This window comes from Amphiura filiformis, chromosome 14 (genome assembly GCF_039555335.1).
Source record: "Amphiura filiformis chromosome 14, Afil_fr2py, whole genome shotgun sequence".
NCBI classification, from domain to species: domain Eukaryota; kingdom Metazoa; phylum Echinodermata; class Ophiuroidea; order Amphilepidida; family Amphiuridae; genus Amphiura; species Amphiura filiformis.
The window spans coordinates 45270129-45292468 of record NC_092641.1 but is presented as its reverse complement, the minus strand read 5'-3'; the positions used below and the strand labels follow the sequence as shown (position 1 = coordinate 45292468).

Genomic DNA, 22340 nt, shown 5'->3' with positions numbered 1-22340 from the left:
TTTGAGCCCAGTTTACATTTTCTTCTTGAACAAGATACCATGTGTGATTGTGTTACAAAATCATCAAGGACAAGATTTTTTTTCAAATATTTCACTTTTTTTAATAACAAGAACATTTGAAAATAATTATTTCAATTTGTATTCAAACAAAGGTACAACATTGCAAACTTAATCAATAGGTGTATTACAATTTCTTATTTTTCACGCTATAACTACCTGGTATGCCCAGATTTGCTCCCTTATTGTTCATAGGGTGCCCAGTAATATCAAATTTATTAATTCGTATATACCGTACTAAACAATTAATCGACACCAGCATTGGAGGCCAGAAAGTCTAGAAAGGTGATATTTTTTTCAGCTTTTGTCATAAATACAGCACTGAACGGAGGATTTTATAATCCAGAGGACAAGCTCTTATAGTGAGCTATTGCATATCATACCTCTATCTTTGACAAACATCTAATGTGCAATTTGTAAGAAAAGAAAACGCTCGTTTTTGATTTGTCGGCGTTTTTGTCTAAAATGTTACAATGATATTTTGACAACATTTTTATAATGTTTCTGTGGAAGTTTTGTTTCACTTGAACATGTTTTTAAATTAGTGACCTTTAGTATATATCCCAGCATTAATGTTATTAAAACCGAAACACGTTTATAACACGTTTGTAATGTTTCAAAAACATTTTTTGAGTTTGTTTGGTAGTTAATTAATCATGCCAATATGATCTTGTCCCAAAATGTTACTGATTTATGCCTGAATGTTTAACAACATTCAGTAGTATTTCAGCCCGGGAAGAATCCCCGAGAAGGCTTTAACCGAGCTGACCAGCTTGGGCAGAATTTATACCACGTTTCAGTATGTATCTTCTTTTTATCCCGTTTAACGCATTAATTCGATTTGATTCTCAGCCGAAGGTGTGTAAAATTGCAATTGTGTGCACGCTTCAAGCGTTCTTGTTCCAGTAAAAAGAAATTTGTAGTCGAAGAAACGACAATTCTACTAAAATGGATAACAACTTTCAGACTATAGAAATAAACACTGTGATTACACCATCTATGTTTCAAAAGGCCTGGCGGAAACGTTCAAAAGAGTAAACATTGTCAGTGTCTGGTATCAGTTTTATCACTGGCAATAGTCTTCTTTTATATCCCAGCATGGGTGAAGCTGTGTACCGTTGTCTTTTCCATGGGCTACCTGAAATATTTAATATGATAATGTCATATAGTTTTTAAGAAATTATGTTAGGTTAAAAATAATATAGGCCTAATATTGGAAAATGTAGGTTATGATAGCTATACAGAAAAAAGAACACAAGAGAACAACAATGACATTAATGTAACCTAGCGTGTTAAATTAAAGTAATCATCTCACTTTTTCCGTTCACTTACAAGTTGCAATGATAATGATGTCTCACCATAATGTCAAGAATTCATCTTGCGGTATGTCTACTCCTTCTGGCAGGCATGTTGAAAAGTACCTGTACATAAATTAACAAATTTAGAATGTGCAACATTAATATTTACCATCACGCAATAAAACAATGTAGACCTATTATGGCACATGTAATCATACTAAATTTAGTACGCATATTTGATATATCATGTAACACGTAACCCTGGGAGTGGGGTTACATAATAACTCTTTGGTGGGTTGATCTTGTACCGGTATAGGTACATACCGGTACAAGTTGGTCTTTCGGAGCTGCCTACTTAAAATGTCAACTCTTTAGCAACTTACATTATACAGAACCAGGAAGCAATCAAATAAACTAAACCTTTCAGGAATGAGCACAATTACCCAGCAAACACAAAAACGTTTTAATTGCGTTTTTAAAAAGTTATATTTCTGGCTTTTGGTTTAGGTAAAACGTTTTAATAACATTAAAATGTCGGGTTATATAAAGGTCATGAAAACGTTTTAAAACGTTTTGTATGAAAACACGCCTCAACAATATTTTTAAAATGTTTTCAAAATGTTATTGTAAACTATTTTTGCAAACATTTTTAAAAATTATATTTTGTCAACACTTAAATAACATTATGTTAAAATATTTGCACTCAGCAAACACAGAAATGTTCTTACAATGTCTTTATCAAAACGTTTTAATTACATTTAAATGTCGGCTTATATAAAAGTCATGAAAACGTTGTTAAAACGTTATTGCAAATATTTTGGGCAAACATTTATCACAAAATATGTTTTCAACCCCAAAATAACATTCTGTTTAGAATGTTTTGTATCAAGCCTTCAAAAATGTTTTTGGAATGTTATTAAAACGTTTTTATACCCTTTATATAACCCAACATTTAAACGTTCTCTTCTCTGTAAAACATTTTGTGTTAGCTGGGTAGTAGATTGTCAAAAAATGTTTTTTAATGTTATGAAAACGTTTTATATCTTTAATATACCCTTTATATAACCCGACATTTAAACGTTTTCTGACAACCTTTTATAACCTTTTGCGAATCATGTCGAAAACGTTTTGTGTTTGCTGGGTAGTCACTTGTGGCCTTTAAAAGCTGCAACTTTAAAAACGTAGGATCTGTTAGATTAGATTAGATTAGATTAGATTAGATTAGATTATATTAGATTAGATTAGATTAGATTAAAGTTTAGCAATGCTAACGATATCAGGGATATCAGATAACCAAGGTAACACATAACGTTAATAATTATTGCACACTGTAATGCAATGTAATGAATTTGCATGTTGATAACAAGAGTATTTGGAATTTCCAACAGCTTGTTAATGTTATCGTTTAACTTCACCGTTCTTATAGTGGCATATCATGATAATGTATTTCAAACTGAATGCTACTTACACTAGCTCACTGTATTGAATTCTCCGACATAACAACACAAGGTCAGTGAAGTCATCCTTCTCAAGTGCAATGTGAACGAGGAATAGAGCCCTCAGCTTACTCATGTTCTGCAAACTAGCCTTGAAATGCTGCCAGGTAACACTGTTGACTTGTGGTGATGTGTCATTGCCAGTACTCAGTGTGAGGTCCACCAGGTCAGGTAGTGATTGCATCACGTTAGCCATATTCATCATCATGTCATCTGGATATTGACTATCGTAGATCATCAGCCATTGTAAACGAGACAGATGACTCATGGTTAACAGAAGCTGGTTGTGACATGCCTTACTTAGACCATGCACACTGATGCTGAATTCCCTCAATAACCTTGCAATGGGAAGATGCTCAGTAAGTAGTGAGGAAACTACGTCATCCATGTGGTTGCTATCCATCTTCAAAGTCAACAAACGTGATCTACACTGGGGGAATTTCTTAGCAAACTCAGTCATATCTTCAACTGATGCTGAGAGTCCATTCACATTAATAGTTTGTAGTGATTGCATGGATGGCAGGGATTCCGATAGGATTGACAGACACTTATTAGATTCATTCCAAGATACATCAATTGCATTTAGATGTGGCATTTTCTTGATTCCTATTGCTAAACGATCCATTTGACATCCATTCATTCCAATTTTCCCCACATTTAGTGCAAGTAGATGTGACAGGTTGCCTCTCTCAATCATAATCAGCAAATTGTCTATATTGACTTTGCCTATTCTGAAGCCTTCAATATTGAATACTTCTAGGTGAGTGTGCTTCAAGCTGTCTATAATGGGTGCGATATTGGACTCCTGTGGAGTAGGTAATCCTTCACATGCTTGCCATACCTGAATTAAGGATAACAATACAGCAGGCGCGTATGGCGCCATTGCTGCATTGCTACTATGCATGTTTGGATGTTTTGCCAGGTAGTCTTTACAGATATTTTGCATATCACTTACTGGAACATTTGTTAATTCTTTCGTAGCTCGTCTGAAAAAATAGCCTAATGTCCCTGTGTATAATGCATCGTCAGTATTATGTCCTGATGCTCGCAGTTTAATGGATCTGATATAGTCAGGTTGACAATGTGAGAGGTAGTATCCCAGTGCTACAGCACTGAATGCAGATATGCCAAAAAAGTAGACATTGCCACCTGAAAAGAGATCAAACAATAAACCGCTGAACTGATCTTCAGCACCGCCTTCATAATTGCACCTCAAACACAGATCAATAAAATTTTGTACTGGTAGTGTTTCCTCAAACTGCAATTTTTCGTCAGAATATCTCGACATAATTGGCCTCAATTCAGGTTCATAAATGTCCATTAATCTGTGAAGAATCATATCAGCGGCTTTGATATTAGAGCCACATGCAAACTGCAATATAAGCTGGACGCTTAGTGCTTCCTGGACTGTCTTCAGCATACGCAACTTTGATGACAATTCTTTAGGATCCACATCAGCAAGTCTTGCTAGGTATTCTCCTGCGCATTTCTCACCGCAAGTCTTATGGAAAAACGTTAGCGTTGTTTGCTTACGATTTGTAAGATCCAACATGACTGAAATACTGGATTCTTGTTGTGAAATCAATCCAATTTTGCAAGCCATCTCAACATCATTGGCACTTGATGCTTCGTCGGGCGAGAATACAACGCGGTTTTCTGGAGGCCAAAATCCTTGCAGGGCCATTTTCCCCATCCGACACACGAGTTGCTTGATATCATCGTCATGATCTGCAAGGCCTGTACTCTTGGTATCTTTGTTCTTCTCAACATAGTGGTGATGCATGATATTGATGATTGCGTTGAATAGCTGACCGATTTTACGTGGTAGGGCTTTTTCTTGAACCTGTCTCCAATATACAGAAAGTAAGAGGACCATAAGGGGTATTGATGCAATTTCGGATGCCAAGGAATTTTGATTCAAGTGCTCGATCAAAGAATCTCCCATACTCTTTTCATGTTTGAAAAATTTCCTGATGTATTCTCTGACATCTTCCTTGTTGAATCCTTGAAGTTCAACTTGGGCATAGGTTGATTGGCACCTGCGTTTTACTTCTGCAGTTCGCCAGGGACGAGTCGTTACAAGTAGTCTGCAAGTCGTCAGATGTCTACCCATAAGCATCTTCACAATATCTCCACATGCCGATGGTTGATAATAAAGCTTTCTGTCGGACTCGTCAATAGCGTCAAGTATTATGACGACCTTTTCTTCATTCTTTTGGATCATGCATCGAATCTGTTCCGCGGTTATAGATGAACCATCTGCTAAAATCTGATTCAGAATTACATCCTCAAGATTTGATGTATGGTCTATCCCTCGCATGTTAAGTACCAAGAGCAAAGTGATATCTGTAAGTGGTGATCCTTCCACCTGCGTTGCCCAATCATACGCGATCTTGGCCGATATTGTTGTTTTACCCAATCCGGCTGGAGCCGAGAGTAACAATTTAGTGTGGGGATATCCTTCAGGTGTACGACGTGTAAACATCTCATCATAAGAAGTAAGCGGCATCTTTATGGGACGACAAGGCTGCGGGAGATTGATTTCTAAGGAAAGCTTGGTGTAAATATCTTGTAGGTCGACACATGAGTCGTAATCACCGGGGAATAACGGGATTTTACAAAGAGAATTTAGATAGTAGAAGCGAATTTCTTCCTGAAACTGGTGTAAGATATCATCTTCTGACTTGTCATTTGCAGATTCTGAAAATAACGAAATACGAGGTCATATTATTAGTTAGTATCCGTTTACTATCTATAAACGATTAATTGAATTATATAATTCTACTGATGTTATGTGCAATTGAAACACAGCTAAGACTTATTACAACTCATATTGCTATGCCTATACCACTGGCCTGGTCAAATTCTTTTACTTTTTTTCAGAGCGTGGAAAGGTTGGGTTAAGGTGACTTTCAGTAAAGCAACATTTGATGGTCAAAACTGGTCAAAAAAGGCATACAAATCTAACATCACGTTGGCCTGCATCCCAGATGGCACGAGGGACTTTTGTCCTATTGGCTATTTTTTTGTCAAGGCACATAGGTGGGCAAGCGACTTGTGGCAGACCACTTCCAGAATTTCCGTTCCTTTCGTTTCATTATTGCAAGAACCCTATCTAAGGCTCAGAAGGCAGGTAGCTGAAGTTCAACGCCAGATATGTCCACTTTGAAAAAAAACCGTCATGTTAAAGACAGGAAAATAATTACACACACAACATAATTAGGATGTGGAACAAAAAAAGATGAACAACTTACTGTTCTTGAGCTCTGTTTTGCTGACGTGATCCGCCAAATTGTCCACCTTCCTCGATAAATCCGTCAAGTCGCGTCTCAGCTCAAAATTGATTTCATCCTTCATCCTTGCTGTGACTGGCTCCGTTCGTATCTGATTAAGTGTGCAGACAGAAAAAATAGTATCACGACTCTGAAGAACCGTTTCTATCAAAATGTGTTACTGCATGAGCAAAGACGTGATAATTTTTAGCCCGTGATATGCGTTTCGAAATCACTACAGACAAAAATCTGTGTTATTTTTCTATGTATTAAATATGACAGAATGTTTCACCGGTATGACCCAATCGAACAGAGAGACAAAATTCGTACCTCGGTAAGTTTAGTTTTGACAACTTGCGCTACAGTGAAATGTTGTGGCTGTAGGGTTTCTAAGAGAGTGACTAAATCTTCAATATCTTGAAAGTATTTCTTCACTTTCTGATCATCTATCTGCATGTCATCTTGCAATCGCATGTGAGACAGTTCATTTCTTATTCCAGCAACCTGCAGTCAAAGTAATGACAAATATACTAGAATAGACAGTTGGCGTAGTAGGTGTTACCTAGGATAGCTTATAGTATGTTTTTTTGTTACTGTGGAGGAAAAAAAGAGGTGAACACGCCTTAAAGTATTTATACATTAAATAATTATATAGACACAATTAAACACCCTGTTTATAAAATAAATATCAATTTAAACCGCATAGATATTTAATTCATAACCAGGGTGTTTAGTTCTTACAGAAAATGTGTATTCACTTTTAATATCTAAAATCCTTGATGTATTTATTGTTAAGGGTTAACATGTTTAATCTAGTGTTGAAATATGTTAATTTGGTGTTTAACTCATCTTCCTTAACATCTAGTGTTTAAAAAGAATTACAAAATAAATATATTGAAAATATTTAAAAAGTCCATTTGGCTTGATTGGTCCCTAGTAACAGTTCGTAGATCACTTGATGTGATATCGGCTAAAATTGTAAGTTAAGTGAGTTATATATCCACTGTAATTCATCATATAGGGGAAGAAATTCGGATAATCTGTACTCGATTATATTATTTTCATTTCCCAATACATGATTCACAAAACTGTGTTATTTTTCGCGCAGGGCATGTTGCCTACACATAATTTTCTGAGCTTTTCCAATGGCTTTTTCAGTCGAAAGGTAAAATTGAAAAGTCAAGAAAAGTAACGAACCTTCATGATGGTGTCGTAACTGGACTTGGTTCCATAATGAAACCCAGCAAACCTTGCCATTATCATCAAGAGAGACGCCGAGTCGAAATCTGACATGCTGTTATATTGAGAACTGGCTGCAGCAGCTTTGGTTTGCTTATGTGGAAGCCGCAATACAAAAGCCTTGCCGACTTCCACATACGCCTTTCCTAGATCTGATGGGTTGATGTTAGACCAGGTTATTTGTGGTGTCTGTGGTGGTTGGTAATAAAAAGCACCTTCTACAGCTTGACACCAAGCCAGGCAATTCTGACATGATGTTTGTGGTTTAGGCTTCTTTCCAATCGGACACTGTCCTGTGCAGGATGGTATTGCCTGGTTTGCATGCCAAGTTGAGAGACATTTGTCTACACATGGTATTGCCTCGTGTGCAACAAGGTGTAGTGCTTTATGAACGCGATAATACGAATCAGGATCCGTAGCTGGCCTAGCTCCAGCCATAATACACGCTTTTCCTAAAAGGTACATGAACAAAGATTTCCCATATTAAATAGGTGCAACTTAATAACAAGCTGCTCTTTCTTTACTTACCAAGCAATTGTTTACATCATGTTTTTCAAATGTTATTTATTTTCTTAGTTACATTTTTAGGTTAAACATTATTAAATATGCAAAATGAAAAAATGTGTGTGACATTCGTTTGTTTATTTGTGTACAAGTGTCTCAAATTTAAAATTAATAGCAACATGCGCTTTATTTTTCTATATCATGTCGATTTGTCATGACATTTGACTTTTAAGTAACTCTTTACATCTTGCTGACCTGTTTTCTAATGTTATTTTGAGGGTTGAAAATGCAAAAGTTGTCATTCTCCAAATGAAAACTGGGTCATATTTAAGAAATAAAGGGTAATGCATTATCCTTTACACCCCAATAATGTGTCCGAGGCAGTAAAAACGTAAATAATGGGTGAGGCACAGCCGAACCCATTATTTAAACGTTTTACTGCCGAGGACACATTATTTGCGTGTAAAGGATAATGCTGCACCCTTTATTTCTATTCTATTACCAGAAAATAGTGCGATTTAAAGAGAAAACATCACGTAGAATGTGTTACGGCGCTTGACCCATTATTGCAGAATAATGGGCTCTCACGTGACGTGTTTTAACAAATCACAGTGCGCGATTTTGAATAATGGGTCGTAAGAGTAATAGAATTCAAATTAAAGAGTGATAGCAACAGGCGACTCAGCTTCCTATCATTATCTTGTCGTATTTTTGTCATGAAACGCGGCTTAAAAGGCATTAGAATTATTACATTATGTAGTAGATAAAGGGTGAGAAACAGACAATTACCATAGATAATCGGTGTCTTGTTGAGGTATGGTGAGCATGTTAGTCGCTCGGAAGGCGAGACCCCGAAGGGTCGAGCCTTCCAGCGACTAACATGCAAACCATACCTCAACAAGACATCGATTATCTATGGTAATGGTCTGTTTTGAACCGTTTATCTTACATATACGGTGAGCCAAAATAAACAAATTTGTTGTTATGGTTTATTCATTTTCCAAAAGACAAACTGGAAAAGCTGATATGATTATCTTGTGTAAGTTTAGGGTTTTCCAAAATAAAAACACACCGAGACAGTGTAATATTCTTCCCGTGTGTCCTGCGTTTGAGTCTACGACTCTTATCTCGTGTCAATTGAAAGTGATTTAATCAAATCAATACAGCATTGCTTTTAACCGGAGGTTCTATTCAATTCACTTGTGGTCATGTCCCACTCGATTATACATATTCGTAATATTAATAATGAATATGTAAATAGTTCAAAGGTCAAAGTGGGTGTGTTTTACCTAGACATGGCGGTAACTCATTTAACACCATAGAATTTATATTTATCTTTAATATACTTATAGAACAAATGTCCTGAACCAAATCAACGCATATTCCTGAGTACCTTCCTCGACCTTTTTTGGTTGGGGTTAGGCCGCAGATTGTTGTAGTTTTTCTACATCTAGTCTTGTGGCCTGTAATGTACTGCATTTTAGGTGCAAAATATCCTTGGTTGAACTTAATTTGTAAGACCTCATGGCTCTTGTTTTGTTACCTACTTTGTCGGAATCTGCGTTAGTTGGGAGAGGGGGGACAAAGGTAGATTGACATCCTCGTCCTAATTATACAGGCTTTAAGACATAATACAAACTAATTTGCATTATTCAATAAAGGTGCTCTTGGTGTCATTCAATAATAATTTATGCTGATCGTGTAAAATATATTAAACTTTGATGCATTTTAAGTTTGTTGAAATGTCCAAAAAGTCAAATAATATGGCCAGTGTTTCTAAATATGAACATGTACTTCTCTTGTTCAAAATTTATTGACCTGACCAAGATTATCTTGACCTGACCAAGATTATCTTGACCTGACCAAGATTATCTTGACCTGTCCAGATTATCTTGACCTGTCCAGATTATCTTGACCTGTCCACATTACTTGATATAATCGACAGTTGACCAGACTTTGAACAAAAGAAATACAATAGATAATGGAACAAAAAAAGAGGGCTAGACGTATATTTTATGATAGTACTCGCACTTTGAAAGTTAAGCCAACAAATGCGGCGACTAGCAAACCTTTTCCAACTAGATCTATTTGATTTCAGGACACCACATTTATTTAATTATATGAATTTATTTTAGATAAAATGCAGACATCAACCCAAACGGACAGTGGGTTTGAACGAGGCCAGGAGCAAAATCACGTTGGGATAAATCTTTTATTCTGGTAGAATTTAGGATATACACCTAATACGGATTCTTTGGATTAGAAATATGTTTTAGGGTTACGATTTGTGATTAAATAATATATAATAATAATGGACAATTCTAATGCTCAGAAAGGGCAATAACCAAACAACTTACAATAGGTAATGATTACTGATTATGGTTAATGTTAGATAATTTTATTTCATTACACCGGGAGAATCCCGGAGATTCTCACATTTTCAGATTCTTGATTTTCATTATCTGAATCAAATTTATTATTGAAAAATAACACTTTGGTGTTTTGCAAAAGTTCATTCTACAAATCATATACTTTGAAAACTTGCTTAATTTATTGTTGTTAATGAGTTATGTACGTTTTACAAAAGTATTGTTGTTTCAGCCCTCTTTACATCATAACGAAGAACCACAGGACCTACAAAAGTATATCTGTAATATTTGAACTCTTCTACACGCTCGCTATGAATTGAGCAATGCAATTTTTGCTAAAGCTCACTACCATTCGCGAACTACTTTTTTGGCTGCTTCAACCAACAATACATCGTATACCCTTAAGTTAGTAGATAACATAGATTTGCACGTATTTTGAGCTATTTGTATATAGCCTTTGCTCCAATATACCTCTTAAGACTACCTTTTGAGATCTTGGACAAATTTATGTTTTAGTCAAATATTTCAAAACTAAATTATTATTATAATGCCTAAAGACAAACAAATAAACAATATTTTTATAGCATACATTATTTTGTTCTTATTAATTTATCTCCTTGAAGTGCAAAACTTACTGTTACAGTGACTTGATCATAACCAACTCAATTACTCCGTTCCATGCTACTGTCCGCATAAGCAACGAATACGGAATAAATAGAAATCTATTTCCTCTTCGGCAATAAGGGTGTGGGGCATTGGAGGTGAAAACCCATGCTTCTGTTTAACAAATACCGTCTTTTTCACCAGGTTGTTCGTCCACAAACTGTCTCTGTTATACCATTTCCTTATGTAATTGCTCAGTGAACAATTAGCTATACGTAATCAAAAACATTCCACCGAAATTGTTGCTCTTATGACCAGTTGTTAATAATATTTCGTCATGTACACCAACCATTACCGTTTGACACCGAATTGAATGCTTCGATAAACATGCAAAATCAAAATTAACCGATATGGGACACAACTTTCTATCCAACGTATGCCACGTATACATTTCATTACTCACTCGCTTTGCTAGCCCGGATTGCTATCGCTATTTTGGTTGAGAATTTAAGATTCACCCAAGTGGAAAGAAATACAATAGAGATCGCAGAGTTCAAAGTTGAATAAATAAAATGACTCTGTTTACCTTTTACCTCACAAAATGTATATTTTTGCTTTTTAATTTATTTGGTCTTTGTTTTCTCTTCTTTGTGTGTTTCTTTGTTTGTTTGTTGCATTGTTTTTATCTTTTTATGTGTAGCTATGTGTATTGTGAGAACGTACCTAGCAAACACAAAACGTTTTCGACATCATTCGCAAAAGGTTATAAAAGGTTGTCAGAAAACGTTTAAATGTCGGGTTATATAAAGGGTATATTAAGAGTATAAAACGTTTTCATAACCTTAAACAACATTTTTTGATAATCTACTGCTCAGCAAACAAAAATGTTTTACAGGAAACGTTTAAATGTCGGGTTAAATAAAGGGTATAAAAACGTTTTAATAACATTCCAAAAACATTCTTGAAAACTTGATACAAAACATTCTAAACAGAATGTTATTTTGGGGTTGAAAAAATATTTTACGAAAAATGTTTGCCCAAAATATTTTCAATAACGTTTTAAAAACGTTTTCATGACCTTTATATAACCCGACATTTAAATGTTATTAAAAGGTTTTGAAAAAACATTTTAAGAACATTTTTGTGTTTGCTGGGTTCAAATATTTTAACATAATGTTATTTAAGTATTGACACAATATTTGGCAAAAATGTTTGCAAAAATAGTTTACAATAACATTTTTTGAAAACATTTAAAAATATTGTTGTAGTGTGTTTTCATACAAAACGTTTTAAAACGTTATCATGACCTTTATATAACACGACATTTTAATGTTATTAAAACGTTTTTAGCTAAACCAAAAGCCAAAATATAACTTATTTAAAACGTTTTTAAAACGTTTTTGTGTTTGCTGGGTAATGACAAAAACATGAACCAGCTTTTGGTGCAACATCGCATTGTAAAATAAAACAGAAAATGTGCTTATGAAAAAAGCAAGTGTAAAAAATAATACGGGACTTCTGTGTGTTTATTCAGGTGTGTTCTTGTACATGAACTAGCTCGGGACCAAGTTGCTACACTTTATGTAATTATTTACAATAAGCCAAACAAAGTTGATTTTCAAAACTCCGGATCTCTCCAGTATGGTATATTTAGGAATAACAAAACCATCACAGACACGGCGTGCGTACCAGCAGCACAAGCGACCCTACCCATCTGTAAGAGCCCAATACGTAACAAAATCCCAGTACGTATCAATTTGATACGTATTGGGCTCAACCTCTTCTACCTAGAACAAAAAGTGGCAAAAAATAATTCATCCCGCCCAATACGTAACAAAACTAAAATTTGATTAAAATTACTTTATTCATACTCCCTCCCTCTGTAGTGGTTTTTGTTACGTATTGGGCTCTATACATTTTTTGTTACGTATTGGGCTCCAGTTGTTTTTCAAGCAAATTATGGATATTATGTGCATGTGTTTTTTATAGAAGGACCCAGTAACTCATTTTCAGTCTTTCTAGAACAAAATATTTGACAGTGTTTTATCTCTAGACTTGGAATTTATTTGTTACGTATTGGCCTCTGGTTATTTTAAAAGGAAATTATCATGATTAGGTGCATGCTTTTGTTATAGAATTACTTTATATTGACTCAGTAAATCCTTTTGAGTCATTTTGAGTCTTTCTAGAAAAAAAATTTTGACAGTGTTTTTTCCCTAGACTTAGAATTTTTTTGTTACGTATTGGGCTCTGGTTATTTTTAAAGCAAATTATGGGGTTTAGGTGCATGTTTTTGTTATAGAATTACTTTATATTGACTCAGTAAATCCTTTTGAGTCATTTTGAGTCTTTCTAGAAAAAAAAATTTTGACAGTGTTTTTCTCTAGACTTAGAATTTTTTTATATTGGTAGAGTTTAAACCTATACACACAACTAAAATTGTTCACTTACGTGAGCTTTCGACACGACGACTCTGTGTCTTTTTCAAACTGATGGTGATTGAGTTATTGATCTGGGATGTCACATGACGAGCTGACGATGTCATGTGACAGAACAGGTTCATAGACCGGAGGTAGCTGGTGGCGGCCTTTGTCCTTGTTGAGTGAACTGGGGTGGCGTCTGATGTTGATGGCTTCCCTTACACCACGATTAAACCAGTTGGAATCCTGATCGAGCACTTTCACGTCCTTCCACGCGATTTTTTTGTTACGTATTGGGCTCTGGTTATTTTTAAAGCAAATTATGGGTTTTAGGTGCATGTTTTTGTTATAGAATTACTTTATATTGACTCAGTAAATCCTTTTGAGTCATTTTGTCTATAGTCAGCGAGCGAGTGTGGACGTGTCCACATCGAGCTCCGAAAAATGTGTTAAAAACTGCAACTGTTTGAGGCAAGAGGAGGGAGCCAACTATTATCACACGTTTGTGTATTCTGCATCACGTTAAATTAAGTGGATTGAGATCATCATGTCGGGAAGAAGAGGTAGTAAGAAGACTGAGAAGACGATAGAAAAGACAAAAACAGCAACTGACAGCGACCCAAACCAACAACAAAATGGCGTCGCTGGTACTGCCATGGTTACCCGTGCTACAACCAGTGCGGGTGCCGAGTTTACGCTACCCTTAATGGCTGACACCACCACGACAAGTGAGTTACAAAACCACATACAATCAACAATAAGATCATTCCAACTTAATATGCAGGCAACTCTCAATAACTTAATGGCTCAGATGAAATCTTTAGAGACGGAGCTGAACAAAACCATAGAATTCCAGAGCTCACGCATTAACGAGCTGGAAACCAAAGTTTCCTCGCTAGAGAGAGACAACACCGGCCTAAAAGAAGACATGGATAACCTTCAACAGAAAATGCGTATACACGACGAGCTCATCAATAAACAAGAACGCTTTTCAAGAAGGAACAATATTCGTGTTGTGGGGATACCAGCTGAAGAGGATGAGAAGTGTGTTGAAATAGTAGAGGACATCATATCGCGACATTTTGAATCGGACAGTAATATTAGAGTAGAACGTGCCCACCGCGACGGTAGAGGCATTGACGGTAAATCGCCACACATATTAGTCAAACTACTGTCTTATCGGGATAAGATGTTCATCATGAAGCATACCAGGGAAGTATTAAGCAAGGAAAGTTACTTCATAGCAGATGACCTAACAAAGATTGATCTGGCAGAGAAGAAGAAATGGGGATCTCAGGTAATGAAACTCTGGAAAGATGGCGTTAAGCTTAGATTTTTTGCCGGTAAATGGCGAAGAAACGGCCAACCGTATACTTTTGATGAGTAAAGTGCCTGGTTAAGCGCTTCGCGCAGTCTGGTCACATAACAACGTGACCTGAGTGGTTTCTCCACTGTCCCTGGAACTTGAACTTGCTCAATTATTCTTAAACCTTTTTTTTTCTTCAATCACTGCGTCGTCTTTTTTAAAGACATTTCTTGTTTAATGTATTGCATGTATTATTGAATTGTATTTATTTTTCCTTGTTATTGGATTATTGTACAGTATGCTGTGCTACTTGCACTTTGGCTTTGTTCTCTTCATTGATCACATTGCTCCACTCGAAGTATTTTGTACCACTTCATTAAATCACTGGCAGTGTTATTTGCACTTTTGCATTGTTTTGGAGCTATTCATGCCTTGCATTATCGTCCATGTGGCTTTGTACTCGGGATAGTATTTGTACCACCTCTTCGATCAATGACCCATTGAGCACGTATCACATCATACTGTATGATCTCATCCTACTTGGATCCCTGTATACCTTACGATCGCATGATTAATTACATATTTGTTTACTTTATCCGCTAAAACAGCATGATGTATTATAAACCATTGTAGCTGTTTGATTCATGATATAACCTGATCATTTAATAAATGCACTTATCACCGCAGCGTTGTGATAACGTGGAAATGGTAATTGACCCTTTGTACACATACTGATCTATCCAGCTTTTGTCTATTGGTCATTCCACTCGCATTCATTCCATGATTCGTCCAGTCGATAACATGTGTACAAGGGGTAAATTCGTCCCACTTATTTCCCCTCAATTTATTTATTTTTTTCTGTATAAGCTTTGTTTGTTATCACTTTATGAATGAACCATTGTACCATCTCCTTTTGACAAACTGTTCTTGATTGATTCAAGGTGCTTTATGTCCAACATCATGGCAGTATTAAACATACTTACGGTATTCCAATCAACTTTGCTACTGGGTTGTTACTTTATTGTAATTAATATGACATGTCTAAATTTGTTACCATTTTGCTACCTGATTATATAATAAATGCACTTATCACCGCAGCGTTGTGATAACGTGGAAATGGTAATTGATCTTTTGTGCACACACTGATCTATCCAGCTTTTTGTCTTTAGATGCATTTCACTTGCATTAATTCCATGATATGTTCAGTTTAAAATCTGTGTACAAGGGGTCAATTCATCCCACATATTTCCCCTCAATTTATTCATCTGTCTTTGCTATAAGCTATGATTGTTATCACTAACTTTATTGCATATAATATTGAACCATCAATAAAATGCTCTTGTTGATAAACGGTTCTGGAATGATCATAGGTGCTTTATATCCATCACTATGTCAGTGTTATAAGTACTTTGCTCACGGTATTTTAATCAACATTGTTACTTTATTGTAATTTATATGACATGACCAAAATTGTAACCATTTTGCTACCTGATTATATAATAAATGCACTTATCACCGCAGCGTTGTGATAACGTGGAAATGGTAATTGATCTTTTGTGCACACTGATCTATCCAGCTTTTTGTCTTTAGATGCATTTCACTCGCATTCATTCCATGATATGCTCAGTTTAAAATCTGTGTACAAGGGGTCAATTCATCCCACATATTTCCTCACAATTTATTCATTTGTCTTTGCTATAAACTATGTTTATTATCACTTATTGCATATAATAATTGAACCATCAATAAACTGTTATTGAATGACTCTAGGTGTTTTATATCCAACATCTCATCAGTGTTATAAGTATACTTTACGTACGGTATTTTAATCAACATTATTACTTTATTATAATTTACATGAAATGTCTAAATTTGTTATCATTTTGCTACCTGATTATATAATAAATGCACTTATCACCGCAGCGTTGTGATAACGTGGAAATGGTAATTGATCTTTTGTACACACACTGATCTATCCATCTTTTGCCAACAGGTGAATCTCACTCACATTCATTCTCTGATACGGTCAGTCTAAAATTTGTGTGCAAGGGGTCAATTCGTCCCACATATTCCCCCTCATTTTATTTATTTTTTTTAAATTACTAAAGCTATGTTTGTTATCGCGTAAGGTATATTTGATGTGATTTATATTATCCAAGTTTTTTGATCACCCTGATATAAATGTTCATAACAGTCTGTTATATAACATTGTCATGTTCAATATGTTTTAAATACTACTGGTTTTTCTTGTTACCAATGATGCATAATAACTCGTGATGTATTAGATTGCGTGCTCTTGATACATTGTAATATGGTAATCATCTCATTACCATGAGACTTATTTTTTTTCCCATCTATTACCATTATATTATCTTACAATACTGGGGTAATGGTCATCTCATTGATTTAATCTGATTTAATCATCCATACAAGTCAGCAGTCATCCGATACATGTAGGTTTTTCGCAATTTAACAACTTGCAATTGTTCCTCTCCACAATTCATTCTGTTTGCCGTCCATGCGTGCTATCCCACAAGATAATTAGGCTTCATCTGGGGTGTTTTGTTTTTTCTTCAAAAAAAAATCCAGGTGTTCGCTCATTTTTCTTGATCAAGGATACTGTTTAATCCTTGAAATTCGATTTCTTGGCTTTGTGAACTCCATGAATTGCATTGTAGTTATATGTGAATGACCTGCATGTATTTCAATAATCAGTAAACCACAGACAGCTGATCTAGTATTGCGAGTACTTTTCATAGACTTTTACTATTGTGTTACAAACATAATCCATCAAAACACAGCTGAAATTGCATTGTATTTATCTCATGTATTGTACATCAATCATCAGTTATTCTTTGATAATATTCACCAGTCAACCGAGGCATGTAGGTTTTTCACAATTGACTCTGTTAGCCGTCCATGCATGCTATCCCACATTATAATAGGATCATCTGCTTTTTTTTACAATCCAGGTGTTCCCTCATTATTCTTGATCAAGGATACTATTTTACCCTTGCAATCGGTTTCTTGGCTTTGTGAACTCCATGAATGGCATTGTAGTCATATGTGAATGACCTGCATGTATCAATAATCAGTAAAATACAGACAGCTGATCCAGTACTGAAAGAGTTTTTCAACTAGTATTGTGCCCCAAACGAAATCATTCAAAACACAGCTGGAATTACAATGTATTTACTTCTTGTATTGTATTTATTATCAAAGGGGACTATGAGTCCCTTATATTTGTTCTAAACCACATATTGATTGTTAACTTTACCATGAATTTATTTTATCTTCATGGTTTCAACTTGTTCTCGTAAAATGGCTTCTTTCCTCTTTTCCCTCAGACCAAATCCAACCTTATTTGCTTTTTTAAACCAAATTCCACTTTAATTTAGTTTCTCTCCTGCACCCTTTGTCCCGTTCGCACCATGCCCGATTTGTCAACTTTCATGTCAGAGCACAAATTCACTCCGTCTAAATTTAGTAGCGTACTCAATTCACATTCCCAAACTTCAGATAATTCATGTAACATTGACCTGAACCTGTGCTGCAAATGCAAATATTACGACACTAATTCAATTATTAATGAAAATGCCCTCCGCCAAAATAAATTTTCTTTATTCCACCACAACACCAGAAGTATTAATAAAAAGGCTAGTACTATTGTGGATTACATTTCGATTCTAAATCATGATTTTGACATTATAGGTTTTACAGAAACCTGGTTCAATTCAACCGATGAATCCAATTTAATTGACCTTGACAACTATGACAGAATAGACTGTATACGCCCCGATAGATCTGGTGGAGGTGCGTCCTTATTCATCCACTCTAAACATAATTTCATTCAAAGACCTGACCTTAAAATAAAAGCCACTCACTGCGACTCTGTTTTCATCGAAATCCCTGATAAAAATATAATCGTTGGCGTCATTTATAAACCAGAATATGTCGATTACCATCAGTTCATTTCTGACCTAGAATCAGCCCTGAATACCATCTCTAAAGAAAGGAAAAAATGTTTTGTCTTAGGCGACTTCAATATCGATCTCCTAAAATTTGACCATAACCATCAAGTCAATACATTCGTTAATCTGATGTACGCCTATTCATTTTTCCCCTGTATTGATCGACCCACCCGAGTCTACACAACCAAGACCGGTACTACAATCTCGCTAATTGACAATATTTTTACAAATGATACTGATAACCAAATAACTTCTGGCAACTTGGTTACAGACCTATCAGATCATTTCCCAAATTTTATTTCTGTTAAAGGCTCTCGTTTTGATAACATTTCTCAACCTATAACTAAACAAACAAGGCAATTCAAACCAAATAATATTAAAGGTTTCAAAAACTCCCTGTCTATTGTCAATTGGGATTTTATACTCCACGACGATAATCCTGAAAACTCATACACGAAATTCATTAATAAAACCACTGGCCTATTAGACATCCACTGCCCTATAAGAACAACTAAAATGTCCAAACGTAAATCACCACGTAAGCCCTGGATCACTACAGGCCTTGTTAAATCAATCAGAACTAAAGATAAACTATATAAAAAGTACATCTCTAAACCTACATCAGAAAATAAACTTAAATATACTAAATATAGAAATATATTAAATAATTTACTACGTACAGCCAAAAAATCCCATATTACCGCCCAAATTGAATCAAATAAATTTAACATGAAAGAAACTTGGAAAACATTGAATAATCTTCTAGGTAGAAACAGACGTACCAAATTACCCGACTTCTTTAAAGATAAAGATGGCAAAAAAATTACCAATTCAACTGAAATAGCCGATAACTTCAATACTTTTTTTACCAACATAGGCACTAAGCTAGCTGAGAAAATAACTACTCCTGACGATGACTACATCTCTCCACTAAATTCATTAAATCAGCATAGCAGTATGTTCTTAAACCCAACATCCCCTGACGAAATAATTAAAATAACTAAAAACTTAAGGCTAGCAACAGTAGTGGCTTTGACAATATAAGCACTAAACTACTCAAAACAATAATCAATGAAATAGCCCTGTTCTCTCACATATTTTCAATAGGTCCCTACTCACAGGCATTGTCCCATCTTTACTCAAGATCGCAAAAGTAATACCAATTTTTAAATCTGGTGATAATCAGATTTGTAGTAATTATAGGCCGATTTCAATATTACCTTCTGTCTCGAAAATACTTGAAAAAATAATATACACCCGGCTTTCTGATTTCATTGCTAAAAATAATATCTTAAGTTCCCACCAATATGGTTTTAGACCAAACCGGTCCACATACATGGCAATAAATGACCTTTACTGCAAAATTACAGGTGCGTAGTCTTGGGATATTCTTAGACTTAAGCAAGGCCTTTGATACCCTCAACCATGATATACTTCTCCACAAACTAAATAGCTACGGTATCAGAGGTCTTGCCAATCTATGGATAAAAATTATCTTTGTGAAAGAAAACAGTATGTCGTTTATAACCACCAGAAATCTGCAGAAGGTGACATAATATGCGGTGTCCCACAGGGATCAATCCTTGGGCCACTTTTATTCCTTTTATATATAAATGACCTCCCACTTTCATCTCCTTCCTCCCATTTTATTATTTTTGCTGACGACACCAACATTCTTTTTTCCCACAACGACCCAGAACAACTTGAAGAATTAATAAATAAAGAACTCAAGGAAATTTCGAACTGGTTTAAATTCAATAAGCTTTCATTAAATATAGATAAAACTAACTTCATGATCTTTAAAAATAAATACAACAATAAACCTGACCATAATTTTAACATTGAAATTGATAATAAAGATATCGAAAAAGTAGAAGTAACTAAATTCCTAGGTATTTTAATTGATAACAACCTTTCATGGAAGACCCATACATCCCATATATCAAAAATCGTTTCAAAATATAACGGCATAATTAGGAAAGTCAGACCATTTTTAAACCAGGATTCCCTCCAAACACTTTACAACACTCTGGTGCTACCATACCTATCCTATTGTACAATGGTATGGGGTGATAAAAATAATAGTAACTTGGAATCCCTTTTCATTATGCAAAAGAAAATCATCAGAACATGCACTTATTCACTTTGGCTGGATCATTCAACCCCTCTTTTCATTTCCTTAAAAAACTAAAAATTCGTGATATTTACACGTTTCAACTAGCAACTCATATGTATCGTTACCACCATGACCTCCTCCCACAGGACTTACCAAATAATCATTTCATGACAAATTCTGAAATTCATAATTATGAGACCAGACAGGCCCTTGACCTTAACATCGCGACGACAAACACACTGCTAGCCAAAAACACAATTAAAACCCAGGGACCTACCACTTGGAATTCACTGAACGACGACATTAAAAACTCTTGCTCCCTATCCTCCTTTAAAAACGAATGAAAAATTATATCCTGGATCAATACCACTCTGAAACCGTCAATAACGAGTACGCATCAATCATGTAAATTTCCTTACCCCCCCCCTTGATGCTTTTTTTCTGCACCCTCATTTTCATGGATGTTCTAGTTCATATCAAAGTAATTTTTGTCAAATATATTCATGTGGTATAATGTACCTAATATGACATCCATTTACTGTTTTTCTTTTCTTTGCAAAAATGTTATTTTCATATTTAATAAATTATTAAATTCTATGTTTTTCATTGTAATATTTTCATGTAACCTTGGGTGCCATCAGCCACACGCTCAGCGTTCTTGATGGCATCCACATCTCATATAATTTATAATGTATTTGATTATCTGTATTTAATAATAATTTGTATATATATGTGAGAAGAAACCAAATAAACTTGAATTGAATTGAATTGAATTGAATTTTGAGTCTTTCTAGAAAATTTTGACTTTTTTGTTACGTATTGGTCTCTGGTTATTGTGGTGATTAGTTGCATTTTTTGTTTGCTATAAACTTACTTTATATTGACCCGGTAACTCATTTTGAGTCAGTTTGAATAATTCTAGAACAAAGCTGATTATGGTTATTAGGTGCATGGTTTTGTTATAGAATTACTTTATATTGACCCAGTAACTCATTTTGAGTCATTTGTGACTCTTTCTAGAGTCATTTTGAGTATTTTTAAAACAAAATATTTGTCAGTGTTTTTCGGCTGGATTTTTTTTGTTACGTATTGGGTTCTGTACATTTTTATGCGTTTTGGAGGTTACACTGTCGGAAAAGCTATTTTTTCGCATATATGGACATGACTTGACCTCCGGTTAATATTTATCGAAGAAAGAAAACAATTCGAGTGGGTCTAGATATTGGGCTCTATACATTTTTTATGTGTTTTGGAGGTTACACTGTCGGTAAAGCTCTTTTATCCGGATTTTTTCGCATATATGGACATGAGCTGACCTCCAGTTAATATTAATCGAAGAAAGAAAAAAATTCAAGTGGGTCTAATTTTTTGTTACGTATTGGGCTCTTTACATTTTTTATGCGTTTTGGAGGTTACACTGTCGGAAAAGCTGTTTTATCCGGATTTGTTCGCATATATGGACATGACCTGACCTCCATTTAATATTTATCGAAGAAAGAAAAAAATTCGAGTGGGTCTAATTTTTTGTTACGTATTGGGCTCTATACATTCTTTATGCGTTACACGGTCGATATAGCTCTTTTATCCGGATTTTTCGCATATATGGACATGAGCTGACCTCCAGTTAATATTTATCAAAGTAAGAAAAAAAATTCGAGTGGGTCTAATTTTTTGTTACGTATTGGGCTC

At 35.1% G+C, this 22340-nt stretch overlaps 2 protein-coding genes across 2 annotated transcripts; both read right to left on the bottom strand.

Moving 5' to 3' along the window:
* Nucleotides 1-1078: 1078 nt before the first annotated feature.
* Nucleotides 1079-4970, bottom strand: LOC140169052 (uncharacterized). Its single transcript, XM_072192332.1, has 3 exons — nucleotides 2824-4970; nucleotides 1390-1478; nucleotides 1079-1195 (listed from the first exon to the last, which is right to left on the bottom strand). Exons 1-2 carry the CDS (start codon nucleotides 4968-4970, stop codon nucleotides 1412-1414), a joined length of 2214 nt encoding a protein of 737 aa, XP_072048433.1. The 3' UTR covers nucleotides 1079-1195; nucleotides 1390-1411.
* On the bottom strand, nucleotides 4971-11301 carry LOC140169453 (uncharacterized; the record flags this gene model as incomplete). The annotated part of the gene is made up of 5 exons (XM_072192714.1): nucleotides 10871-11301; nucleotides 7321-7814; nucleotides 6454-6627; nucleotides 6106-6235; nucleotides 4971-5551 (listed from the first exon to the last, which is right to left on the bottom strand). Coding segments are annotated over exons 2-5 (1365 nt in total), but the record flags the coding sequence as incomplete, so codon positions are not given.
* Nucleotides 11302-22340: the final 11039 nt, after the last annotated feature.

Excerpts from the sequence above, each read along its gene's own strand:
- LOC140169052 (XM_072192332.1), bottom strand. The coding sequence starts at position 4,970 with ATGCTTATGGGTAGACATCTGACGACTTGCAGACTACTTGTAACGACT. Across the intron at positions 1,479-2,823 it reads ATTCAATACAGTGAGCTAGT|GTACTTTTCAACATGCCTGC; the intron begins GTAAGTAGCATT and ends ATTTATGTACAG.